Source organism: Artibeus jamaicensis, unplaced genomic scaffold (assembly GCF_021234435.1).
Source record: "Artibeus jamaicensis isolate MK-2021 breed Jamaican fruit bat unplaced genomic scaffold, CSHL_Jam_final contig_65, whole genome shotgun sequence".
NCBI classification, from domain to species: domain Eukaryota; kingdom Metazoa; phylum Chordata; class Mammalia; order Chiroptera; family Phyllostomidae; genus Artibeus; species Artibeus jamaicensis.
In genome coordinates this window covers 3,650,952-3,672,330 of record NW_026521913.1, presented here as the reverse complement: position 1 = coordinate 3,672,330, position 21,379 = coordinate 3,650,952, and the positions used below count along the sequence as shown (strand labels likewise).

The 21,379-nt window shown below is 38.7% G+C and overlaps 1 protein-coding gene across 1 annotated transcript in view; it reads right to left on the bottom strand.

Moving 5' to 3' along the window:
• Positions 1-21,379, bottom strand: part of CFAP61 (cilia and flagella associated protein 61) — a 430,478-nt gene that overhangs the window by 142,646 nt on the left and 266,453 nt on the right. Inside the window, exon 18 of the mRNA XM_053670941.1 lies at positions 21,252-21,379. Within this exon, the coding sequence (XP_053526916.1) occupies positions 21,252-21,379 (128 nt within the window). The remainder of the gene's footprint in view (positions 1-21,251) is intronic.

Genomic DNA, 21,379 nt, shown 5'->3' with positions numbered 1-21,379 from the left:
CTCAGACTTAATGAGGTGTTAAGGATAGCACATAATGTCACAAAATTAATAATAAAATGGTGTAGATGGGGTTTAAAAGTTGGGAATTATATGAACTTCCAATATTAGGAGAAAAATATAAGGTAGAACCAATCAAAACATTTCTTATAAGTATAATACACTAAGAAAATACACAGTTTTTCATGAAAAATTTCAAACTTTCTTCAGCAATAATTTTTTCTGTTTAAATCAGAAAGAGATTTTTTTGACAAGATCCTTGGCTATTTCATTTTGTTATGTAAGTAAAAACTGCACAGAAGCTACATCCATGGCCATACAGCTCTTGGTAACAGCACACTCTGACCTTCAGGAGGAGACCAAAGAGGGTGGGGTCAAGGATTCTGATCACGTCTAGAAGGGGTGAAGTGTTCACAAGATGAGGGAGACGCTAAAGTCTCTCTCCCTGACCTTACTTTTCTCTTCTCTTGGTTGCCATCTTGCATGTCCCTTATTCATTACAACCCAGCAGGAACAATGAAGGCCTGGAGAAAGGGGACAAGGAGTAAATCTGTTATGCCTGCGAGTCCAGTCTTGTGTTCTGGGGCAAGAGCTATGGAATCAACACTGGACCTCACACTAAGGTACAAGGGTCTGGCTGCAGTGACCTACATGCTTGCTCTGTGGATCCCCTAGGGACCAAGCAGGGGAGACGGGTGGTCCAGTGTAAAGCACTGAGTGGGGGGATGCCTGGGGATTCAGGATCTCAGATGAAAAACTTGTTATGTATTTCTGCATAAAAGTAAAACATAAATTATTACTGAAAAAATAAAAATAAGTGTAATAGTTGAAATGTCCATTTGACAAAATTTGGGAGTGCTGGCAAAACAGAATAAAATGAAACTGGGTTTTGCTTTATGATTTAGGAAAAATGGCTGATGATACAATATATATGCAATAAAAATTATACATTTATACTTTGAGCATGTTTATATACACTGAGCATATACAAGATGTGAGTACCAAGATGGCAGTTATAAAAAACAAGTTGGAAAACCTCTGCACATAAGAGATGGCAAAAATACAACCAGTCCATAAATTGGAATACAAAGCATTATGGGAATTCAAAAGCAAGTGAGATCACTTCTGATGGGCTAGGATATATGGAAGGGTTTTATGTTTGGGACAAATGCTGGTTGTTAGGAAGTCTTTATCAACACGATATAGACAGATTTCCTCATGCTTGACAGATACCGTATATCTTCCTGGACCTTCTCATTCATCATGGTGATAGTTTAAGCATGTAGCTTTATGAAACACTTTTTACTACATCCAATTCAGCACATGAGTACTATAATATGAGGTAATGACCTCAGCTATGCAATGTTTAAATAAGTTAATAATTATACCTGATAAGCCCTGACATAATGATGTGATCTAGAAGTTATATGATTTGTTGAGAACTAGAAAATGTGGTTTGGAAAACAAGCTCATAAAAAGAGGTTAGTTACAGTGAGCAATTACAGGGGGAATTAGGTCTCATTATAGATAAGACTGCCAATTTTGAGGAACTGTCTACATAAATGGTTCCTACACTGGGCTCATGTCAGAATTACCTGGGAAGTCAGTTACAAATACATATTCCTGGGACACACTCCCATCATACTGAGTTGTAACCCCAGGAATATGGGCCGAGGAAACTGTCTTTTTATGACTACCACCTCCACTCACTCCTACCTCACTCCTGCAATTAGCTTTAATGTGCAGTGTTGTTGAGTCTGAAATTTTTACAATTTGTTGCTTATAGAAGAAGTTACTAAACATTAATCCCATGGCTAGGGAGCTGATTCACAATATTTTTCTCCACTACAAGTTCTTAAAATAGAAAGAGAAATTCAAAACATTGCTTTTTAAGCCCAAGTACCTTACTATGTCAGTATGTTGGAAAGATTCTGGTTATCCCTTTGAAAAGAATTATCTTTAGAGAACTATAGTTATAGAGGAACATGGTTGGCAGATGTCATGTGCTCAGTAGCTGGCCTTGCCTGGTCTGAGCTCACACAGTGGCTCTAAGTGCTCCCATTCCCCAGAAGGGATGGCTGGCTACCAGGCACCTCTGTAGATAGGCCCCCACACCCAGGTTTCAGACTTCCCCTTCAATTTCTACCCAATAAAGACACCAGCATGGTGCTGAGAGGAGGAAAGAGGGGCTGTAGGAGGTTACCTGAGGCAATGTTAAATAAGCTAGCATAGCATGTGACAGACCTCCCTACCCCTGGGCAGCCATGGCAGGGGGAGGTGCAGACCTGCCATCCTAGCCTGAAAGGGGACAGGATTGACCAGAAAGTGGGACACTTCCAGAGCACATGGAATTATGGGCCAGAAAAATTAAATAGAGGAAGGACAGAGAATAGGCCTCTCTCTTCCTCCAAGATCCACCCGGATGATCTGATCGTGCTGCAGCTGCCTGCATTTCCCAAAGGACAGTATTTTTAAATGGGAGAAGAAACTCCCAGCATAGCCCAGGATTTGCCTGGCCTGGCATAGTGTGGCAGGGTTATTTTTCTTGGGTGTTTTAGAGAAAATGGGCTCTGAGGCAGAAGCTTGTCATTCTTCCAAAATTGTAACAGCTTTTGGATAAAACACTCCTTTCCTTTTTCACCACACCTCTCCCTCCAGAATTTGCATATGGGCAGTGGGGATCAGGACCTCACTTGCTGTTTGGTAACAACAGTAAATGCTGTTATGAGGGGAATTGTGCTAGAAGTTTAATACCTTTTTATTCCCTTGGGGCACTTGCAGGCACTTCTATCTGTACCTAGATAAAATAATTCAATGGGTGGGTAGTATCACCTTAATTCTCCCTCTGCAGGGAGGAAAGAAAGTGACTGGTGGATTCAGCACTGAGGAAGGGTGGGTATGACTGACTGTGTATGGTATCCTTTATCTTTTGGAGAGTGAGGCTGCAAATGAGAAAAGTGGGAATGGTAGGATGGAGAAGGCATTGACTTAGTGGTACTGAGGACCCAGCAAATTCCTACAGGGCTTGTTAAAACACAGATGTCTGGGCCCCATTCTCCCACTTTCTGATGAAGTAGGTCTGGGGTGATACATGAGAATTTTTATTTCTAACAAGTTCTCAAATGATGCTGCTGTTGATGTTGGTGGTCTAGGCACAACACTTTGAGAACCGCTGTACTAGGGATAGAAAAGTGAAAGGCCCCCAGGGATTTGGGTGTTCAAAAAAGGATGGTAGAGTTTAAGTTTCTATGAAGGAAGCACATCATCCAATTAAATATTTGAGAGACATGAGTAATGATTGAAATTTTTTATTTGGCCTTGTTTCTTTGAATGCAACTGGTCTCCTAGACTTAGGGTGACAGTGCACTCAGAGCTCCTTAATACTTACATGACAAACATGAGGTTAGTGGCAGAAGAGAGGATCCAAGTATGTTTAGATTAAGGTTTGTAAAGCATCCAAATATCAAAAAAAGGCTTAAGAGACACTTGTTGGCAGCCTATGAAACAACGATGTCAAAGCAACAGATGTGGCCCCTGTGAACATGAAAACTTTTGTGCCATAAAGGATCTGGTATCCCTTTGGGTAGAAACTAAAAGGGCAGTGTGCAACTCCAATTTTCACTGAAGTCGAATCGTTTTGAAAAATAGAACCCCACAGTGTTCAGCTGTTTGCTTTGGTCCCCTTGATGTTAAAACAGAAGTGGTAGACATTTTAACCAAAATCCAAGAGAATGTCTTTGCCAGAAGACATCTTGAAAGCAGAACACACAGATACTGGCAAGAAACATCTCTGGTTCATCCTTGACCCCTGGGGAAGAGAGCATCTTCAATATTCAGAAGACTCTATTTCTCCAGTCTTTTCCCTCAATAGAAAGACAATGCTGAGCTCCCACCACTGATCTAGATGCAAATTTAAGTAGTGGGGAGGTGTCAGTGTAACACAAAGTATTGAGTGCTAGGCTTTTACAGATGTTTTGCATATAATACCTGTGTATATATGTAAGAAACCTCATACAAGTGTAGGAGAGATTCTGGGAGCCTTACCCATTACACACGTGAGGAAACTTAGGTTCACAGATATTGTATAATTTTTCTGGGCCCCATCAGTTATGGGAGAACACTGACTTTCTCCACTACACTCTATACCCTAACTCCCCTTGGTAGTTCTTGGACTCTCCTGGGGAAGTGTGAAAACACAGATGCCTAATCCCCAGGTTTCCCATTCTGTCCCGTAGGGTGAAACCTGAGTATCTATATCTTCTGCAGGTTCACAGGCCATGCTGAGGGTGATGGTCCATGATAAATTTGAAAATTATTTTTTTCTTTTTCTTTTTTAAAAATAAAAACAAATTTAAATTATTTTTCAACTACAGTATTCTGTCTTTTACTCCCATCCCAGCCCACCCCCTCGTACCCCCCACCTCCCTCCCCTTTCCAACCCCCTTAGTTGTTGTCCATGTGTCCTTTACACTAGTTCCTGTAAATCCTTCCCCTTTTTCCCCTGAAATTCCCTCCCCTCTCCCCTCTGGTCACTGTCCCCCTGTTCTCTATTTCAGTGTCTTTGTTTTTGTTCCGCTTGCTTGTTTGTTTTGTTCTTTAGCTTCCTGTTAAAGATGAGATCATATGGTATTTGTCTTTCAACACCTGGTTTATTTCACTCAGCACAATGCTTTCTAGTTCCAACCATGCTGTTACAAAGGATAGGAGCTCCTTCTTTCTTTCTGCTGCGTAGAATTCCATTGTGTATATGTACCAAAATTTTTTGATCCATTCATTTGCTGACAGGCACCTAGGTTGCTTCCAGCTCTTGGCTATTGTAAATTGTGCTGCTATGAACATTGGGGTGCATAGGTTCTTTTGGATTAGTGTTTTAGGGTTCTTAGGATATAATCCCAGCAGTGGAATTGCTGAATCAGAAGACAGGTCCACTTTAAGTTTTTTTAGAAAATTCCATACTGTTTTCCACAGTGGTTGTACCAGTCTGCAATCCCACCAACAATGGATTAGGGTCCCCTCTTCTCCACAACCTCTCCAACACTTGATGTTTGTTGCTTTATGATGGCCATTCTGAATGGTGTAAAGTGGTATCTCATTGTGGTTTTAATTTGCATCTCTCTGATAGCTAATGATATTGAGCATCTTTTCATGTGTCCCTGGATCTTCTGTATGCCCTCCTTGGAGAAATGTCTGATCAAGTCCTTTGCCCACTTTTTAAAAAAAATTTATTTATTTACCTTTAGAAGGGAAGGAAAGGAGAGAGGGAGAGAAATATCAATGTATGGTTGCTTCTCATGTGTCCCCTGCTGGGGCCTGCAACCCAGGCATGTGCCCTGACTGGGAATTGAACCGCAATGTTTTGGTCCACAGGCCTGTGCTCAATCTACTGAGCTACACCAGCCAGGGCAACTTTTAATTGGGTTGCTTGTCTTCTTAGAGTGGAGTCCTGTAAGTTCTTTGTATATTTTGGAAATTAAACCTTTGTCTGAGGTATCATTGGCAAATATGTTTTCCCATACAGTTGGTTGTCTTTTTAATTTAATACTGTTTTCTTTAGCCAAGCAGAACCTTTTTATTTTGATGAGATCCCATTTATTTATTCTTTCCTTTATATTCCTTGCTCTAGGGGACATATCCGTAAAAAAGTTGCTGCGTGAAATATCTGAGATTTTCTTGCCAATGTTCTGCTCTAGGATTTTAATGGTGTCACAGCTTATATTTAAGTCTTTTATCCACTTTGAATTTATTTTGGTGTATGGTGTAAATTGGTGCTCGAGTTTCATTTTTTTGCACATAGCTATCCAGTTCTCCCAACACAATTTGTTGAAGAGGCTATTTTTACTTCATTTTACGTTGCTGCCCCCTTTGTTGAATATTAATTGACCATAGAGACTTGGGTTTATTTCTGGGCTCTCTGTTCTGTTCCATTGGTCTATGTACCTGTTTTTATGCCAGTACCAGGATGTTTTGATTACAGTGGCCTAGTAATACAGTTTGGTATCAGGTATTGTGATCCTTCATACTTTGTTCTTCTTTCTCAAGATAGCAGCTGCTATTCGGGCTCGTTTATGGTTCCATATAAATTTTTGAAGTGTTTGTTCTATATCTGTGAAATATGCCATTGGTACTTTAATAAATATTGCATTGAATCTGTAAATTGCTTTGGGTAGTATGGACATTTCGATGATGTTAATTCTTCCAATCCATGAACAAGGTATATGTTTCCATTTGTTTGTGTCTTCCTTGATTTCTTTCTTCAGTGTTATGTAGTTTTCTGCATACAGGTCTTTTATGTCCTTGGTTAGGTGTATTCTTAGATATTTTATTTTTGTTATATCGAATGGGATTTTTTTTCTTGATTTCTGCTTCTGCTGATTCATTGTTGGTATACAAAGATGCCTTTGATTTCTGGATATTGACTTGGTATCCTGCTGTTCTGCCAAATTAATTTATTAGGTTGAGCAGTTTTGGGGTAGAGCCTATAGGATTTTCCATGTACACTATCATGTCATCTTCAATGACAGTTTTGTTTCCTCCTTTCTGAATTAAATGCCTTTTATTTCCTTTTCTTGTCTGATTGCTGTGGCTAAGACTTCCAATACTATATTGAATAGAAGTGGTGAAAGTGGACACCCTTGTCTGTTCCTGATCTTAGTGGAAAAGATTTTAGTTTTTGCCCATTGAGTATCATGTTGGCTCTAGGTCTGTCATATAAGGCCTTTATTATGTTGAGGAATGCTCCCTCTATTCCCACTTTGATGAGTGTTTTTATCATAAATGGGTGTTGTACCTCATTAAAAGTTTTTTCCGCACCTATTGATATGATCATGTGATTTTTGTCTTTGCCTTTGTTTGTATGCTGTATTACATTTACTGATTCATGAATATTGAACCATCCTTGCATCCCTGGGATGAATCCCACTTGGTCATGGTGGATGATGTTTTTAATGTATTGTTGGATGCGGTTTGCCAATATTTTGTTGAGGATTTTAGCATCTATATTCATCAGCGATACTGGCCTGAAGTTTTCTTTCTTTGTTGTATCCTTATCTGGTTTGGGGATTAGGATGATGCTGGCTTCATAAAAAGAGTTTGGGATTTTCCCATAATTTTGGATTTTTTGGAATAGCCTGTGAAGAATAGGAGTTAGCTCTTCCTTAAATACTTTGTAGAATTCTCCTGTGAAACCATCTGGTCCAGGGCTTTTGTGCTTCGGGAGATTTTTGATTACTGCTTCAATTTCATTTGCTGTTATTGGTCTATTCAGGCTTTCTGCTGCTTCTTCATTGAGTTTTGGAAGATTATATTTTTCTAGAAATTTGTCCATTTCACCTAAGTTTTCAAATTTCTTGGCATACAGTTCTTCATAATAATTTCTTACAATCCTTTGTATTTCTGTGGGATCAATTGTAATCTCTCCTCTTTCATAAATTTGAAAATTATTGATCTAACCTTATATCCATCCCAAAGTAGAAATAAAGTATTTGCCAAGACTGGTCTCAGGCATCATTTCTTTTCTTTCTTCTTTTTTAAAAATTCTCTCCTGAGCATATGTTTATGGGTTTTAGAGAAAGAGGAAGGGAGATGTGGGGGGAGCGATGAGAGAAATATTAATCACTGCCTCCTGACAATGCTCCGACATGACCAAGAATCAAACCTGTAACTTAGGTATGTGCCCTGACCTGAAATAGAATCTGCAAGCTTTTTGGCGTACAGGATGATACTCATACTCACTCAAGTGAGTCCCTTGCCAGGACAATACCATAATTTTCTATCAAAGATGTCAGGTAGAGTAGTATACCTGGGGCTCCCTTTATTTTTAAAATTTTCTTGAATTTATTGGGGTGATATTGGCTAATAAAATTATATGGGTTTCAAGTGTTCGATGAAATAATATATCATCTCTATATTGTGTTGTGTGTTCACCACCCAAAATCAAATCTTCTTCTGTAACCTGCTTTATCCTCTTCTATTTTCCCCACCCTTTTCCCTTTTGTAAACACCATACTGTTGTCTCTGTCTGTTAGTGTCTTTTTTTGCTTAATCCCTTCACACTTTTCACCCAGCCTCCCAAAATCCCCTTCCCAAGGACAGCTGATATTCTGTTCTCTGTATCTATGACTGTCTCTATTTTGTTTGTTAGTTTATATTTTGTTCATTAGATTCCACATATAAGTGAAATCATACAGTATTTGTCTTTCTCTGACTTGTTTATTTCATTTGTCATAATGTTCTCCAGGTCCAGTAATGCTGTCACAAAATGTAAATTTTCCTTCTCTTTTATGGTTGAGTGGTATTCCATGTGTAAATATACCACAGCTTTTTCATTGACTCATTTCCTGATGGGTACTTGAGCTGCTTCTAAAACTTTGGCTATTGTGAATAGTGCTGCTATGAACATAGGGGTATGCATTAACTCTTTCAAATTAATGTTTTGGGTTTCTTTGGATGAGTTCCAGAAGTGGAATTGCTGGGTCATAAAGCAGTTTCATTTTTTAATTTTTGAGGAAACTCCATACTGCTTTTCACAGTGGCTGCACTAACCTATATTCCCACTATCAGTACATTAGGGTTACCTTTTCTCCACATCCTCACCAGCCCTTGTTGTTAGTTGATTTTTTTTAAAGAATTTTTTAAATTCATTTTTAGAGAGAGGGGAAGAGAAGAAGGGAGACGGAAATATCAACGTGTGGTTGCATCTCATGTGCCCCGTACTGGGGACATGGCCTGGAACCCAGGCATATCCCTTGACTGGGAATGGAACTGGCGACTCTTTGGCTCTCAACTGAGCTACACTAGCCAGGGCTGTTTGTTGATTTATTGATGATAGCCATTCTCACAGGTGTGAGGTGACATCTTATTGTATTTTTAATTTGCATTTCTCTGATTATTAGTGATGTTGAGCATCTTTTCATGTCTATTGGCCATCTGTATGTTCTCAATGGAGAAGTGTCTATTCAGGCCCTTTGCCCATTAAAAAAAATTATTTATTTTAATTGTTGTTCAAGTACAGTTTTCTGTCTTTTACTCCCATCCCAGCTCACCACCCACAGTGCTCCCCACCTCCCTCCCATTTCCAACCCCCTTAGTTTTTGTCCATGTTTCCTTTATACTTGTTCCTGTAAATCCTTCCCTTTTTCCCCCTGAAATTCCCTCCCCTCTCCCCTCGGGTCACTGTCAGCCTATTCTGTATTTCAGTGTCTTTGGTTATATTTTGCTTGCTTTTTTGTTTTGTTTAGGTTCCTTTGCCCATTTTTAAATTGTATTGTTTGTTTTCCTTATGCTGATTGTATAATTTGCTCATATATTTTTTATATTAACCCCTTGCCAGATGTATCATTGGCAAATATGTTTTCCCACTTAGTGAGTTGTCTTTCATTTGGTTGATGGTTTCCTTGGCTGTGCAAAAGCTTTTTAGTTTGATGTATTCTCATTTGTTTATTTTTTCTTTTGTTTCCTTAGCCTGAGGACATACATCAGAAGAAATACTGCTACAAGAAATGCTCGGGATTTTACTGCCTATATTTTCTTATGGATTTTTATGTTCCCAGGTTTACAATTAAGTCTTTAATCCATTTTGAGTTTATTCTTAAGTTTGGTTTAAGAAGGTGGTCCAGTTTCATTATTTTGTATGTATCTGTTCAATTTTTCCTTTTACTGAAGAGACTGTATTTACCCCATTGTATGTTCTTGCCTCCTTCATCAAATATTAATTGACTATAAAGGCACGGATTTATGTCTGGGTTCTGTATTCTGTTCTATTGATCTTTATGTCCATTCTCATGCACTACCATGCTCTTTTAATTGCTATGGCCTGGTATTCCAGGCAGCACAATTCTTCCACCTTTGTTTTTTCTCAAGATTTCTATGGCTATTCAGCATCTTTTGTGGTTCCATATAAATTTTTAGAATATTTACTCTAGTTCTGTGAAATATGCCATTGGTATCCTGGTAGAAATTGCTCTGAATCTACAGATTGCTTTGGGTAGTATGGACATTTTAATTATGTTAACTTTTCCTATCCACAAAACAGTATATGCTTCCACTTAATTGTATCTTCTTCAGTTTTTTCTTCTGTGTCTTTTAATTTTCTAAGTATAGGTCTTTTACATATCCTTGATTAAATTTATTACAAGGTATTTTTTGGTGCAGTCATAAATAAAATTGTTTTCTTAGTTTCCATTTCTGATCATTATTGATATATAAAAATGCAACTGATTTCTGGACATTTCTTTTGTATCCTGTTACTTTACTGGATTCATTTATTAGTTCTAATTGCTTTAGTGGAATCTTTAGGTTTCTCTATATACAGTATCATATCCTCCACAAATACTGAGTTTTACTTTCTATTTTCCAGTTTGGATGCCTTTTATTTCTTCTTGTTGATTACTGTGGCCAGGACTTCCAGTCCTGTGTTGAATAAGAAAAGTGAAAACAGACATCCCTGTCTTGTTCTCATTCTTAAGGGGAACACTTGTAGTTTTTTGTCCATTGAGTATTATGCTGGCAGTGTGTTTGTTATATATGGCCTTTATTAAGTTGAAGTATGTGCCCTCTATTCTCACTTTGCAGAGTTTTTATCATACGTGTGTGCTGGATTTTATCAAATGCTTTCTCTGCACCTATTAATATAGGTTTTCATCCACTATTTTATATGCTGTATCATATTTATTGACTTATGGATACTATACCAACCTTGGATCAATGGAATGAATACATACCATTTGATCATGGTGTATTACCTTTTTAATGTGTTGCTGGATCCAGTTTGTTAGTATTTTGTTGAGGATTTTCACATCCATGTCCATCAGGTCTACTGGCCCATAATTTTGTTTCTTTGTAGTGGCATTATATAATTTTGGAATTAGGATGATTCTGGCCTCATAAAGTGAGTTGAAAGTGTCCCTCTTCTTGAATTTTTTGAGGTACTTTGAGAAGAATCAGGTGTTAATTCTTTGAATGTTTGGTAAAAGTCACCTGTGAAGCCATTCGGTCCAAAATGTTTGCTTGTTGGATTTTTTTTTTAATTACTGCTTCAATTTCATTAATTGTAATTGATCTATTTGGATTTTCTGATTCTTCCTGATTCAGTCTGGGGTGATTGTATGTTTCTAGGAATTTATCTATTTAATTCAGATTGTTTAATTTGTTGGCATATAGTTTGATAATATTTTCTTACAATCCTTTGTATTTCTGTGGTGTCTGTTACTTCTCTTTCATTTCTAATTTTCTTTATTTAGATACTCTCTCTTTTTTCTTGATGAGCTTAGTTAAAGTTTTGTCAATCTTGTTTATCTTTCAAATAACCAGCTCCTGGTGTCATTGATCTTTTGCATGCTTTTTAGACTCTATTTATTTCTGTTCTGATCTTTATTATTTTCTATCTTCTACTCACTTGACTTTGTTTGTTGTTCTTTTTTAATACCTTTAAGTGTAAAGTTAGATTGTTCATTTGAATTTTTTCTTGATTCTTAAGTAGGCCTGTAATGCTATGACTATCTCTCCTATGACTGTTTTCATTGTGTCCCACAGGTTTCAGGTTGTTGTGTTCTCCTTCTTATTTAAAGGTATCTTCTGATTTATTCCTTGATATCATTGTTAACCTGTTTATTATTTAATAACATGCCATTTAGCCTCCATGTATTTGTGTATGTTTTCAGTTTTTTTCTTGTGATTGATTTCTAATTTCATACCATTACAGTTAGGCATGTGCTTTAACCAGGAATCAAACTGGTGACCCTTCAGTTCACCAGCCAGTGCTTAACCCACTGAGCCACACCAACCAGGGAAAGGCATTTACATTTAAAGTGATTATTGATAAGTACATATTTATTGCCATTATATTCTTTATAACTATGATTCTTTCCCTCCCTCCCTCCCTTCCCCCCTTTCTTTGTTTCTCCCTTTCTCCCTTCGTCCTTTCTTTTTCTTTCCTTCTTTATTTCTCCCTCCCTCCTTTCTTTCTTTCTCCCTCTCATTCCTTTCCTTTCTTCCCCTCTCTCCCTCCCTTCCTCCTTCTCTTTTCCATACCCTTCTCTAGCCCCCTCCCCCCCCCTTCTTCGAGAAGACCTTTTAATACTTTTTGTGATATTGGTTTGGTGATAATGAACTCCTTTAGCTTTTTCTTATCTGAGAATCTCTTTATTTCTCTTTCTATTTTAAATAAAAACATTGCTGGGTAAAGTAGTTTAGGTTGCAGGTCCCTGTTTTTCATCACTTTGAATATTTTATGCCAACCTCTTCCAGACAGAAATGTTTCTGTCAAGAAATCAGCTGACACTTTTATGGGATCTTCCTTGTAGGTAATCAACTGTCTTTCTCTTGCTGCTCTTAAGATTCTCCTTTTGTCTTTAACCTTTGCCATTTTAATTATAATATGTCTTAGTGTGGCATTCTTTAGGTTCATATTGTTTGGGACTCTCTATGCTTCCTGGACCTGTATAGCTTTTTTTTCTTCACCAGGTTAAGGAAGTTTTCAGTCATTATTTCTTCAAATAGGTTATCATTGCTCTGGCTGGGTTGCTCAGTTGAAGCATCATCCTGTACACCAGAAGGTTGCAAGTTTGATTCCCAGTCAGGGAATGTACCTAGGTTGTGGGTTCAATCCTCAATCAGGATGAACACAGGAGACAACTGATTGATGTTTTTCTCTCACATCAATGTCTTTCTCTCTCTCCCCCCGCCTCTAAAATCAATAAAAAGAACATGTCCTCAGGTGCAGATTTAAAAAAAAATTAAATCATACAGGTTCTTGATACCTTGTTCTCTCTCTTCTTCTTCTGGTAGCCTAATGATGTGGATGTTGTTATGCTTCGTGTTATCCCAAAGGTCCCTTTAACTATCCTCATATTTTTAATTCTTTTTTTCTTGTTGCTGTTCTGATTAGATGTTTTCTGCTACTTTGTCTTCCAAATTAGTGATTTCATACTCTGCTTCATCCGATCTACTGTTATTCCTTTAGTGTATTCTTCATTTCAGATATTGTACTCTTTTTTTCTGACTGGTTCTTTTTCATGGTTTCTATATCCGGGGTTCCCTTTAGAGCTGCAAGTATGCTTGGGAAAAGAGGTGGCTATGAAACCCTCTTGACATAATCTTCTTATCTAGCCTTGCTTTTTATCTGCTTTTGTGTATGCCCACATGCTTCATTACAGAGCAATCATATGAATGTAAATGAAGAGCAATCATATGAATGTAAAATCATATGAATGTTGAACAAACAAAACAAAGTAGTAAATAGGAGCCCACTGATATCAGCTGCAAATGATTCCCACCCCAATGCTTTCCCACGCCAAATGACCATGTAGCTTGATGGACCAGCTATAAGAACAGCCTTGGGTGACCATACAACCATAAGGACAGGAACTGGTGGGGTAAATATCTCAGATTCTTCATTCACAGAGAAATACTCTCAATTGTATCCCGTGGAATTGTATCTCAGTTGCACACAGTAATCTGCTGACAAATACTTTTGGGGGCTTTGTTGACTTTCTGCCCTTTCCTACTTCAACTGCCCGGCTCTCTCAGGTAGTTCCCCAGGATTACCCCCAAATACACTACTTGCACCCAAATTATTTTTTTTTAAGATTTTGAAGGAACACAAACTGAGACAGGTACTAATGTTATCATTTGAAAATGATAGTACAGGGTGAAGACTGAGTGAGTAAATCTATTTACTCAGTCCGTGTTTGTGGCTTACACTTATGTGACTGTAAAGAATGCATTACACACTTAATGCCCATAATGTCAAAGCATCACAACAACTGCACATTTTAAAAAATGGCAATAAGCTGATTCTAAAAATTCCTAATATTGTTCAAAGGGTCTTTTCTTTTGTTCTGGAAGTCTCTAAAGTGGGTAATTGGAGATAAAGTTATTCTGAACTGAGCAGGAATGGGTAATTTCAGTAAATAGAGATACTTCCACTTAACATTAATTACATTTAAATACTGGAATCAGATTAGGAAGCCCGATTGTTATTAGCAACACTGGGGAGAGCCCCAGGTTATTATTTTCTGGTGGTACAATATCAGGTTTTTCTGCCTTAGGAGGCTGGGCTTCTGAGCCTGACATAGCTGTCCCTTCTCCCACACCACCCTAGCCGCAAGATAGACTCTATAGCAACCCCTGACAGGTCCCATGTGATGCCAACATACAATATAGTGAGATTCGATCTGCCCTGTTGATTTCTGCCTGCCCTCTAGGCACAGAAGAGAGCACCACCACACATACCATGTGGCCTAGACATTATACTGCATTTGCCCTGGTACCAATATGACCAACAGAGAGCAAATGTCTATCAATTCATGTGGCAGAGACCGGTAGTCGGGAACAATGATGTTCACCAACCTATTAATTGGACTTTCACTCTGACAACAGCAAGTAAGCATTAACTATTTAATTAGTCACCTACTCAGTGCCAGGCCACACTGAAGGTTTCAGATGTCCTCAAATAAATGTAAAAATAAAAAGCCAAATTAAGCACTTGGCTGGCTGTTGCCAGGCCCCACAGCTGCACCAGATGTGTATGGTCCTGTGTGGACTAATATCAGGAGTGATGGTCATTTGGCCACAGTTGTAACTTTGCAAACATGCCCTATAATTTCAAGCTATTCTTAGTTACCAGATAAAGGATCAATGTCTAGTTTGAAAACCAGAGACTTCACTCTTTGGTGACAGCATTTTGTGCATCCTGGTGGTAGAACAGGAAGGCACTGTAAGCTTGGGCTTCAGGGCCCTCCAGCACTTTTCTGGAACCAAAGTGTTTTTTTCTCTAGTCACACAAAGGGTCATTAGAACATCACCCAGGGCTGCTTTCAGTCATGCCATCTCAGGATTCACTGATGCATTTTTCTAGTGTCATTACAGGCACTTCAAGAGATTCTTTAATCAGAATTTGTTGTAGACCACTCTGCCTGATTTTAGGAATTATATCTCAATCCCTTGTGGCTAAGAGAGAGAGACGACCTTTGGAATGCAAGCCACAGGAGACAGAGCTTGTCTCTGGTAGCAAACGCTGCCTCAATTCCTCTCCCTGCCCCCAAAGCTTGGTCGGAAGTCAATGATGGGTAAGACCCCCTCACAGCAGGGGGCAACCTGAGCCAGACTTGATCACTTGGGAGGCCTTCATGGAAGGACTCAGGGGTTGCAACAGAGAGCAATGGACTCTTGCTCCCCAGCTTTGACAAACCCCGAGTCCCCATGTCCTCTGGGAGAACAGCTCCCTGGCTGTAATCCCCTTAAGTCTGAATATCTGTTGGGGAGAGGTGCAGCACCTTGCCTTGCCAGAGCATGTCCTGGGGAAAAATCTGGCATCACAAAGACTTGCTGATAAACCTGTGAAATCTGCTCTGCTAAGAGTGCTTTCATTCATATGATAAAGATCTGAACGGGAAATGAGTATGTCTCCCAAAGTTTCTGCAACTCTCTTCCTGACAGACACTGACTCAGACTCTGAAGCCCTCAGATATCTTTGAAGTATTATCTACTTTTTGATCCTTGCCACCCTGTATTCCTGTGTATTACAACCCAATAAAAGGCTATGGAGGAAGGCGCTCGGGGCCTCCCAAGCAGATCCCTCATGTCTTGGCCATATTTATTCACTCATGCCCGTGGCACTGGGGGGACTTGAGAAGAAGTCACCCCCACAAGAATTGAATTAGGAGAGATTTTAAAATAATGGATTATAAGAAACTGCTCCATAATTAGGAATAAATAATATAATACATGGAAGCATAGACATGAGCAAAATGAAACAGCATAAAATAGTAACTGCTTCAGCTCAGCCAGTTCATGCTCAAGAGATAGTGAAGAAGCTATTCTGTATAATTCTGGTAAAGAATCTCTCTCTTTGGGCCACTGCCTGTGGCAGGGCCTGAGATTCTACCTTTCAAAGGGGCTCCCAGACAATGCTTATACTGCTGGCCCACAGACCATAGTATGAGTGAAAAGGTCATAAAATATGAGTTCAGAGACTTCATTCCTGCCACTTTTGGGTATAACTTTCCCACATTTCTTTTTTAAAAATGATTTTGGAGTACTTTTGTGGAAAGCCTGCAGTATTCAATGTATTATATTTGGGGAGTTTAGCAGGGCTAGACTTGGTGTAAAAAGTGACTGGTAAAAATATGACTCCCTATGTTTTGTGGAAAAAGTTCTGTTGCTTTCTGGAAAGAGCTTTCAGAGGCTAGAAGCTCAGCTCTAGATCTAGTTGTTTATCCAAGAACAGGTAATTCCCTTTAGACCTTTGATACTATTGGTGGAGTTCCTAGGATGAAAGCACCTTCAAGGTGGCAGGACCATGAGGGTCTCCTGCTGTGACCCCCAGCACAATGAGATAGGACCACCCAGCAGTGTCATAGCAGTGGTTGGCAGCAGAGGGGATCCGAAGGCCAAAGCCAAGTTCTTTGTACTTTTTCCAGTGGTTGGGGTTTTAAAGGAGTCTTATTAATAGGAATACTGTGAAGGATAATATACATGGAATGCTAATGTTGCCCAAACCAAGAACTTTCAGTTCCAAAGTAAACTATCAGCCATAAGAACCATAGTTTGAAAACAGTTCAGGTCCATCATTTGAATGTCTTGCACATGAAGAAGAACATAGATAATTCATAGAAAACTGTCTTAGGAGTTGCCTTCTCCCTCCAGTTCACTACTCTCTACACCATCAGATGAATGGGGGTTTCTCCTCTCCAAGAAAGCTCCTCCCCTGGCCTGCACCTGCTGTCCTTCCCCTGCTCAGCTTCTGGTCCCACCATAGGGGCCCACACTCTGGCAGGACACAGGATGGGAAAAGAACATCAGGATTCATCTGCAGCTAGAGCTCACACTGGCCACAGGATGGGGTGTGGGGACCTGAAATGTTTCCCCTTGAAGTTGCTTGGGCATAGCACCCTCAGTATACAAATGCACAAGACCTGTATATGGGGGAAGGGAGTAAATTAATTAAGACTCATCACAGCCTGAATTACCCTACAGCCCTGTCCTTTTCCATCAGCCAGCCAGTAGCCTTGGAAGGATTGATGGAGATAGCAGAAGGCTTTAAAGGCAGGCCTGCCATTCAGTCCAACACTGTAAGATTCATCAGGACCAGGAAGATGAGAAGAACCTCAAGGAATGCCAGTGTGTGTATGCAAGAAAATCTCTGTCATACATGTCACTGATAATGGAGGTCCCGGGAGGCCTTGCCCTTGTAGGGACAAGAAAATAATGCTGGGTGACTTATAGGCCTGAAAACCAAGAAAACAAGGTGTGTCTGTGTAGATGTAATTGTGGATGGTAGCATCTGAGGGCATGATAAAATACTGTATTAAAAATCACCCTGAATATTCTCTTTCAACATTTTGGTTATTAGTTCGTGACTTTAGGTAATCACATCAGCTTCCCAGTATCACCTTGGCACTCAGGGAAAGAAGGATATAACAAGGGCACAAGACTTATGCAAAGACTGGAATTGGTGTCCTTTAAAGAGGAGATCAAATGCATTTTGTAATTTTTTTTTGCATGCCAATAAGAACAAAGAGTTGCATCTCTTTTGTCACCAGATGACAGAATTAGCAGACTTTCTGGAAAAAACGATTGCTGTCCAGGGCCTCAAATTTTCCAGGAGCTGTGGTGCCCCAGCTGACATAGATAACACAGTGCTAGAGCATAAGGAAGGAGGTTTTTCTGAATCTTGCTTCCAAAACATTGATTTTATCTTCCCTGGGGATCAGTTTTTGGTGTCTTCAATTTTATTCCAGCTCAAATCATTTTTAAACTTTGGTTCAAATGGCAGTTAAACTGGTAAAGTAAAATGTGCAGCAGGTTATTATAGAGATTGCTAATTTAAAGTAATTAGAGGAAATAATGAGAAAACTATTTCCTCTCTTAAGGATTAGAGATCCATAAACTCATACCGGTCTATTTTTAGTGTATGTAATCTGTGTAATGATGATAGAGAATTATGAGTGCTTTAAAATGCTTTTAAAAAGTCTGCCTAATTGAGGAGTTTAATCGAACAAGTACTAATATTAAAATTTATGTCTTTAGTAAATCTTAGTTCCACAAAAAGAAAATTATATGTATTTGTCTTAATGAAATCACTTAAACAAAACATAGTGACTAAATATGCAGCTAAATTAAGATTCTTTAAACTGATTTGAGACAGATAGATAAGACAGATAGAGAGAATTCGTTGACCCACTTATGTATTCATTGTTTGATTCTTGCATGTGCTGTGCCCAGGGACCAAACCCAGTCTTTGTATCAGAACTATACTCTAACCAACTCAACTACCTGGCCAGGGCTTTAGCTAAATAAGATTTAAGATCTGTTGGCATTCTGCATTCCCAGAGCATACCCACACCCTTCTTCTCTCTCAGGCGTGTTTTTTATCCCTAAGTTCTAAGGATCCCCAGGAGATTTGCAACCAGGGGAGCAGTGGACAGTGGCAGCTTGTCCCTGGCTAATCCCCTGAACCTGTCTCTAAGGCCAACTTTTCTCTGACTTTTAGTGAGCCAACAGCAGCCTCACCTCAGCTTACTTTTTTCCTGCAATGTTTCTAGGGAGCAAAGCAGAGCACTGCCTAGGCTCTCTCCTGCTTCTTCTTCTATCCCAAGTCCTTCCTCTGCTTTGCTGTCTGCACCTTTAATAAATATCTCTCAAAATAAAAAAAAAAGATTTAAAACCTGTTTATGATAAGTTCTGGACTACTATAATTTCACAACTTCAACCTGATAATTCATCCTTCAAAAACGGTTGTAAACAACTCACTGTTCATAGTCTTAGACAAAGAGACCCATCAGAAAACCTGTGAGAAGGAAAGAAACAAAAACAAGCAACAAAATTCCAAGCTGCTCTCTAAAGTAGTATCAATATATACTCCAACCAGCATCTAACTGAAAATCTCAGTTATTCTAACATTCTTGCCAATGCCAATGTGGTATTCTCAGAATTTAAAAATTTTTCAGTCTGATGAGTATGAAAATGGTGTCTCAATGCTGTTTAATTTATGTTTTCTAACTGCTAGTAAAATTGCATATCATATCTGGGTTTCTTTTTCTGTGATTTGCCTGTTTATATCTGTTGCTCATTTTTTTTCCATTAGCTTATGAATCTTTCTTACTGTTTTATAACACTGATTTCTATATTCTGGATAATAGAGGTATACAGAACACACATGAATGACAGCCATGTTCAGTCAAATCCAAAGCAAAAGCTGAGTATCACTGTCATAGAATAATCTCAAGGGATACAAGGATAATTCTGAAATTTTATCAGTAAGGGTTTTCACAGTAACAATTTTATTAACAAATTTTTGACAACCTGATATAACATAAGAATATGGATTTCCCAGCACTGTCAACAACTAGACTCTTGTGCTCACTAGAGTGTGCATTTTCAGTACTAAATACTTTCCATTAAGATCAGTGGAAGAATATGACATTTGGGTGGTTTCTGTTTTTTCTCTAAAATTTTTTTCTTTGAACTCTTTATAATCATTATAAAGTTTGAACTGAAGATAATTTATCATTAATGTCATCATACATGATTTTGGAGTTTTTCCACCACATGAAGTTTTGACATGGGAACAATGACATTTTACTTTTACTTAATCCTCACAAGATGTGAGGAATTCTCAAATAAGGCTTTTTCTCAAAAGATATGTAGTATAAGTGAAATTAAGCAACAAAAAATTATATACAACCTTAAAATTCATGTTCAATGTTATGAATACTCTGTATGCAAACAACTTGTACAAAGAGTAAAATTATTATATAATTTTTTTTTTAAAAAGAGATCCATCAGAACAAATGAAACCCTCAAACTATGATGTGGCACACAGAGGAAAATGGATACTTCTGGGTGCTTTTATTTCCTTCCTGCAATAAAAGGTCAATGTAGACTGACAACAATATTTAAGTCCTGTAAAACTCTGTTCCTAATTTAGGTAATGACATTCAACTTATTTTTAGTTAATTAAAGATGTGTTTCAAATAACTGAACAAATTGGCTGGAAAGTAAAAAAAAAAAACCTTTCTCTGGTTATTGTGATATTATATGAGCAAAATGACCATGTAGGATTAGTTCACCTCTCTATCAACCAGGTATAAGCACCTTTGCCAGCATTTCCTTCATTCCTTTCCTTGTCTGACCCCTGTCAGTTTTGCTGGCTTCTGGAGAAATCATGGTGGGGCCGCTTTTATCCATTTTCTGCTTGCCTCTTAGCACTTGTAGTTTTAAACAGTAGCTAAAGTTTCTCACGTTAACCTGAACAAGAGATCTGGAAAAAAACTGAATTCTTTTAATTCAGCCATCTGTAGTTCCCTGGAGTCAGGGCCTTTAAAAATATCTATGAAACTTTTAAAAATAAATGAAGAAACCGAATTTAAAAGATATTAAGCAATACATCTAGGGTTCCATATCAGATGACAGTGATATCAGGCTATGAAGCCAAATTCTTGGACAATAGCCCAGGGCTCTTCCTGTGAAGGAGGTGCTGAAATTCAGTGAGTGTATGGACAGCTAATCAGAGGAAGCTGAAAATCCTCAAGAACTACCTTTCAAGAAATAGGCTCTGAAAGGAAACCTGTTTAGTGCTTTGAGATTAACAGAAAACAGCAAGCATCAAAGAGAAGTTCAAGCGTCAGTCTTCCCTGCGGGGTTTTACTTTGTTCCCTGGCACCCAAAATGTAGGGGCTGAAATAAAGGTCTTGGCCTACCTGTCATTTCTGCAAGCCTATTTGTGATACATAAAGTCAAAACTGGTTCTCCAGCTGGCCTGATCATATGGAGTACCTGTTAACACACAGGTTCCCAGAACCCTCCTTGGGGGTTTCTGATTCACTACATCTGGTGTGGGGTCTGGACAGCTACATCTGTCACAGATGCTTCGCATGGTGCTTATGAGCTGGCCAACAAGTTTGGAATAGGGGTTGGCAAACTTGTTCTGGGAAGGATGAGAGTGTACATATTTTAGACACTAAAAGCTATATAGTCTCTGTTGAAGTTACCCAAATCTGCTGTTGTATCAAGAAAACAGTTACAAATACCACACTAAGTAAATAAATATGTCTGTGACCCAATAAAGCTTTATCTCCAAAAGCAGGTAGACAACCAGCCAGATTTGACCTGGGGTCTACAGTTTGCCAATCTCTTGGTCTAGACTATTTCAAGGTGGGTGGGGTGATAAACTCAGGTCTGTTTTTTGAAGCAACCCTCTCAGGTGAGGAAGAGAAGGCCCCTTTAAAAACAAATGAATAAAGTTTAAAACTCACCAAAATACCAATGTCTCTAGGAAGGAAATTCCAACACTGGATGCACCAACCACAACAATCCTGGCATTGACAGTTATTTTAGGTTCCAGCGTTAGTTTTCTGTTTGTATGGTTCAAGGCATAACTCAA